Source organism: Lentinus tigrinus (genome assembly GCF_003813185.1).
Source record: "Lentinus tigrinus ALCF2SS1-7 unplaced genomic scaffold L226scaffold_28, whole genome shotgun sequence".
Classification (NCBI taxonomy): Eukaryota; Fungi; Basidiomycota; class Agaricomycetes; order Polyporales; family Polyporaceae; genus Lentinus; species Lentinus tigrinus.
In genome coordinates this window covers 385700-391977 of record NW_027137937.1, presented here as the reverse complement: position 1 = coordinate 391977, position 6278 = coordinate 385700, and the positions used below count along the sequence as shown (strand labels likewise).

General features: G+C 60.0%; 1 protein-coding gene across 1 annotated transcript; it reads right to left on the bottom strand.

The window, feature by feature from the left end:
- Nucleotides 1–549: 549 nt before the first annotated feature.
- L226DRAFT_468440 (uncharacterized protein) lies at nucleotides 550–1122 on the bottom strand (the record flags this gene model as incomplete). The annotated part of the gene is made up of 1 exon (XM_067676134.1): nucleotides 550–1122. A coding segment is annotated over one exon (573 nt), but the record flags the coding sequence as incomplete, so codon positions are not given.
- Nucleotides 1123–6278: the final 5156 nt, after the last annotated feature.

Sequence of the window (6278 nt, the reverse complement as noted above, 5' to 3'; positions counted from 1 at the left end):
GCGACCCGCTTCTGTGCAGAAGTGACCGATTGTCATGAACTCTGACGGACCTATAAGCGACTTTGGGCCGGAGAAAGTCCCGCCGGCGAAGCCAACATGTTGTACGCAGCGATTGACATCTTGGAAGTGTTCCCAAATGTACCGGCGAATTCCAGGATTCGCGGGGAGCGCTTCGGGAATGCCGTCGACACCTCGGTACGCGGTCGCCGGGCCTTTGATAGGCACGTCGTCGAGGTAGGGAATCGTGACGTGCGGGATCTCGGGCTGAAGAATGAAGGTTACGTCGTCGTGAAAGATGGGGACAGAATTCGACCAGCCCATAGGTAGGGTCGTCAACCGCATCGCGCCAAATGGTGTCTGGAACGTCGTCAGGTCGCGCGACGCTTCGTCGATCTCGCGCTCGTCGTAGCCGACGTACAAGTCGAGCGTAGTGCCGCAGGCGCGCCCAGCGAACTGTTCGGTGACGTGATCGGGTATGGGTGGAACGCCTGAATGCTGTATCGTGACCGCGTTGAGGGGCTCGAGGCTGTGGACGATTCGAATCTTGCCGTCCTTCTTCGCGACGCAGAACCATCGTGAGCGATACGAAGCGTTCGACGGCTCGTATGTACCAGCGTTGATCTTCCTCTGGATGAGCGCGGTCGCTTGATCGTAGAGGCCCGGTGGTATGGGGAAGTTCTTCTGTACCCAAGGAATGTGGGGGACGACAGGGAATCGCACAGGCGGGAACATGTCGCGACGAAAACTGCCTCGCTCACTGTCGTCCCAGGCGAAGGCTTTGTTGTGTTTGCACATAAAGTCGTCGAGAAGGTCGAGCTCAGCGGGCTGGAGCCAGTGATGCGCGGCTCGCATCGCGTCACGTCGCTCCTGGGTATATCGACCTGTCGGCACAAAGGGTGGCGGGTTCGGGTCGAGCACAGGTAGCATCGCCAATGGGTCGCCGACACGGTTCCGGACGATGCGATACTCCTGGGGCAGCTCGCCCACTATCGCGCGGACCTTCTGCGCGACCGGCTTGTACTTCTTCTTCGTCGACAAGAAGACGGCGACCGGCCCAGCCACGGGAGTCGAAAAGTGGGGTGACACCGTCGACTGGAACGACGGAACGGTTTTCGGAGGCATAGTCTGAAAGGCGAATACGGGAGTGATTCTAAACGAAGGGACAGAAGGAGGAGGCGAAGCCGCGAGCCCGTCCGCAGCGAAAGGCGAAGAGGCAACGAGAGACTGAAGGTTCGAGACGAGGGGCGTCGGCGACTTCGCTGGGGCGTCGAAGAACCAGGAGTGGACCTCCGAGGCCACTGACGGGTCGTCACACGCAAATAAATACTGTTGAGTAATGGTTGACGGTTCTAAATCCAAGAGCGAGGTGTAGGCAGTGCCTTCTAGGGTATGGGTATCATGGTTGTAATCGAAGACGAACGCGACCTCTCCCTGACTGTCAATCAGTTCCTCGAAGCCTGAAAACCCGAAGGCGCTTCGCGCGGCGCGGTCGTCGCTTCGCCTCGCACGTAGGTGGGGATAGTGAGGGACCTCTTGGTATTCGGACAAGTGACCACAATCTCCTGTCGCCCGGAACTGTCGCAACGCGAAACACATGACACCAGGACGTCGAAGGGGCGACCCAGAAGAACATCGTAAGGCGCGCGATCGACGACGTGCATCTGAAGGTAAATGACTATACCACCACGAAGCTCCACCGGAACGTCACGAGCGAGGCCCTTCGTCTCATGGACTGCGCCATTGGCCGATTGCATAGGAATCGTCGACTTGTGGTCATAGGCTATACCGAGGTCGTGACACTTCGCCGCGCTGATGGCGACTATCTGCGATCCCGGGTCCAGGATACACTCAACCAGCGCATGGTCATTCACCCATGCGGCAATCGAGCGAAGTTTCTGTGTGGGCGCGGCGACGATGACCTCCTCTCCACCGTCTGCCGCGGCGTACGAGGTGTATTCGCGAAGTTGATAGGACGCCGCCGGTGCCTCCGCGTACGCCTCCAGGGACCTGGGCGTCTCGCCAGCTTCCTCGTCCTCGTCGCTGCTCACTTCCTCGATAGTGGCGCTGTTGACGGCTACCGGGGCAACAGGGGCTCCTTCAAAGGCAACTCGCCTCGTCCCCGTCGCTCTGTGGAGGCGCTTGCACATTGCCGGCGAGATGCTGAGGAGCTCGATCGGCGTGAGCGCAATCGAAGGGGACTCCACGAAGTTGCGCTGGAACACCCGGTCTTCCGCCGCCGGATCGAGCGCCGCCGGTTGGTTGCGGTAGGCCGGCTCACGGGGGCGTGTCAGGTTCGCAGTTCGCGAAGCGCCGATGTCGGCCTGAACTCGAGGCGTCTGCGCCGATTCCATAACACGCGAGGCGGAGTAAGCGAAGTCACGCGAAGGAGGTGCACCTGCTTTGGTCGCATCGGGGACCTGCGCATACGGGTGAACTGGCGCGTCGCCCGCCGAGCGAAGAGGCTCGCTCAAGGGCTCTTCGACTGTCGACTGGGAGGGCTGCGGGAGTGGCGTGGGCGCGCGAGGTTGGGACGTCGGCATGGGAAGTTCCTTCTCGGCGGTCTTCGCCTTCTGGGCTCGAGTACGAGGGGGCCGCGTGGAAATTTCGACCCCGTCGAACTGAACACGCTTCGACTGGTCCCGACGACGTTTAACCTCTTGCAGCAGGGCCGCCTGCTGTTCGTGCGCTTCGATTTCCTCTTCGATGGTGCGCTCGTAGGCCGCGCCGCCGACCATGTGGGTGTGAAGGGCGAACATATTGTTCGCCACCCCTCCAGGCTGCGGCTGGTGCGCGGGGTTGCGGTCGTAGTAAGCGCGCATCGCGTCGCGAATAGTACCTCCTGCACCTCGACGGAAGGGGATCTCGCGACTGTTCGCAAGCATGACGTGACCATTAGGGGTAACGCGCATGACCAGACCCGCTCTTGCGTCGCTCTCCACCTCTGGACAGATGGCGATACTGCAGCCCTCGTTGCCACAGTAGTAGCATGCGGGGCGAGGGGGGGCTTGGTTGCCTTGACCCCCCGTCGGTCGCGCCGCAGGCTGGTAGCGCGGGGGACCGTCCGGGAAGCGATTGTAGTTAGCCGGGGGCGCCCCGCGGCTGGCACCGCCACCAAACGCGTCGCCCTCGCGAGCTGAGCGAATTGCTGCCGTAAGGAGGTTCTGGAGTACCTCGGCTTTGATGACCAGCTCATCGCCACCGGTCGCGAGGCGAGGTGCGTTTTCGATCGCGGCAGGCATGTGCGGGGGGAGGTCGCGACGCGGCACTTGAGGCGAAGGGGGTCGAGGCGCCTCGCGGCTCTGCGCGGCGCTGGCGAAGCCGTTCTGGTTATCAATTACGTAGGAGATCGCCTCGTGAACCTGTTCGACGGTGTAGGAGTCATCTCGGTGCTTGTCGGGGACCTTCTGGTTCAAGCGCGCTTCGACCGCGGGGCGGCGGCTGTCGTGGAGGAGCCGCAGGAGCGTGTCGACGACTTGTCGCTGGGTGAGCTCGGGAGGCGTCTTGCCCATTAAGTAGCGTGCCACGGGATAGAATTCGCCATAAAACTCCATGTATTCAGACAGCGAACTTATCCCGGTGCGAACGCGCCTCGACACTATCTCGTCGAACTCGCGAACCGTGAACTTGTGCTTCGCGTCGGCGCCGAGGTAGAAGCCTAAGATCGTCGTCTTGAACCCATCGTAGTCAGCCGCAGAATACTCCGGAAGTGATTCCCAACGTTTCGCGACGTCGATCGGCACGTAGGTAAGCGCGGCCTCCTTCTTCTCGGCTTCGTCGGCAACCTGATGCTTTGCCATGACCCGCTCGAGGTCGCGAAAGTAGCGTTCGACCCCTTCGCGACTTGTCGAACTCCACTGTGGGGTTCCTCGCTCGTTCGATAGCGGCATGGCGTCAATTTTACGGGCTGGCTGGGCCATAGTGGTAACGAATATGGGGGGGGGCGGTTGACGCGGAGGGGACTGGCGGGAGGCGGTCGATGCGGCCTTGGAGCGACGGCGCGGTGGTGGTAGGTTCTTTTCGATGCCCGGGAGGAGTGGTACTCCCTCTTCGCGATAAGCTCGACGTGTTCGCGAAGTCGACGAAATGTTGGGGAGCGACGACGAGCGAGGTCGCGTATGAAGCGCGGGGTTGGTCGAACCGAAGGGTGGTAACTCTTGTAAAGAGGAGTCGGTCGAAGGCGAAGATGGTGCGGTGGTATACAGTCGCGACTCGTCGAACAGATCCTGGAGGGCGATTTGCTCGTCGAGGTCGACTGAGAACTGGTGAAGGAGCTGTTGGACCTGGAACAGAGACTCGTCGAGGCTCGACGCAGAGGCTAAAGGTGGCGACGGTGTCGACAGCTTGAGCCGGCGGTGTCAACTAAAACCCCTCGCGGTGGGCTCCAAAATGATAGGGTAGCTGCGTCTCTGAGGGGAAAATCCCAACAAAAACCACAACAAACCTGAAAGGTTACGAGTTGGATAGTCGATTCCCGGGTCGAAGCTGGGTGACCGTGGTCGCACGAGTAGGGCCTATCTGCGAAGTCGAGGAAGAGGCGGCGCGAAGCTGCGAAGCCGTGGACGGACTGCGAGGGGAAGGTGTGTGGACACGTCGAGGCGAAGGCTCACGGTCGAGGCGGGGCGTTTCGGAATGGACTCGGAAATGGCGCAATCCGGGGAGCGCGCTTCGGCGTATCGGGCGAAGCAGTAAGCCGGTGGGGCGTTGGGGAAGTAAACTCGCTCGCGGGAGGGCGCGTCGAAGGAAGAAGGGGACGAGGAAGGGAGTGTATAAGTGGCGGACGAGGGAGGAGAGGGACTAAACTGGTGCACTCTCGGTGAGTGGTCGGATTCTCGTGCTCGATAGCACAGGAGCTACTTCGCTCCTAGACTGGCGGTCTTCTCTTCGCTGGTGCGGGATACTTGCTTCGAAACTTGGCGGCGACTCGATAGTCGGGATTAGCGAACTCAGGCCCCTCGTGGGCTACTCTCTTGCGAAGCGAGCGAACTCTTGCTCGGTCGACACTACGGCGAGTCGACTGCTGAACTTACGGCCTCCCAGCGAAGGCGAACCGGCGCCAAAGTCGAGATGGTGATGGAGAGGGGGAGAGATTCTCTGATTAGCGCTGACACAGCGAAGTCATTACAAAGAGTGTTGGGTAAGAAGATAGATAAGTATAGTAGTAGCCTGCTCCCACGACTGGGGAACGCATCGAAGGCGAAACGAGGGCGAAGCGTGGTCGAAGCTGCATGGATGGGTTCGACTACGGGCGCAGAAAGCTCGGTGACTCATCACCGCGCCGTCGTCATCCACCACACCTGGCCCGTCGCCGTCCACCACACCTGGCCCGTCGCCGTCCACCGCGCTCGCGCCGTCGTCATCCTCCACCACTGCGCCTGCGACGTCGTCATCCATCGCACCAGCGCCTGTACCTGCACCGTCGTCATCCACCACACCTGCCCTGTCGCCGTCCACAACGCCCGCGCCGTCGTCATCCACCACGCCTGCGCCGTCGTCGTCCACCGCTCCCACGCCGTCATCGTCCACCGCTCCCGTGCCGTTGTCGACTGCTGTGCCTGTACCTGCGCATGCGCCATCAAATTGCCCTGCAAGGGAAAGACACACGTCAATTGTCCCTCATGAAGAGAACGCCTCAGGACGAGGACACCGAGAGAGGCGTCCGGTGCGGCAGGCAGATGGCAGCTATGTACAGTCAGGGCGTAAGCGACCTCCGAAGGAGATAGCTGAGCCTGCATCCAAGAAGCGTGCGCGCATGCGCGCTGGACGATCATAGGGACTGGACATTTAGTAGTATATACACATCTGTAGTCACGTAACATGTATCCTGATCGCTTGTACTTTGACCATGAAAACGCAAGTTCCTGTGCGCTGGCCGGCATGAATCCATCAGCCAATCAGAGGCCGTTAAGCGGTGCGCTGCTACGTCGGCCCCCTTCGTTGCCCTGGGACTGTGATTCTCTCTGGCCAATCAGAGGCCTTATAACGGTGTACTACTACGCTACCCTGTGCGCTACCAATCTCCAGGGTGCAGCATATGTCAGATATTCATTCTCAACAAAGAGTGTACATTAATAAACATAATCAGATCATGGTGTTCCAAAAACATGAGAAAACATACCTGAAAACATACCTGAAAACATACCTGAAAACATACCTGAAAACATACCTTGTGAGCTGGCGAAGACATATGTGAAACATATTGTATATGGAGGCATGATATGTCGGACAGCCGAAGTACAGGGTACAAGGGGATGATGTCAGGGTGACAGGAAGCCAAAATC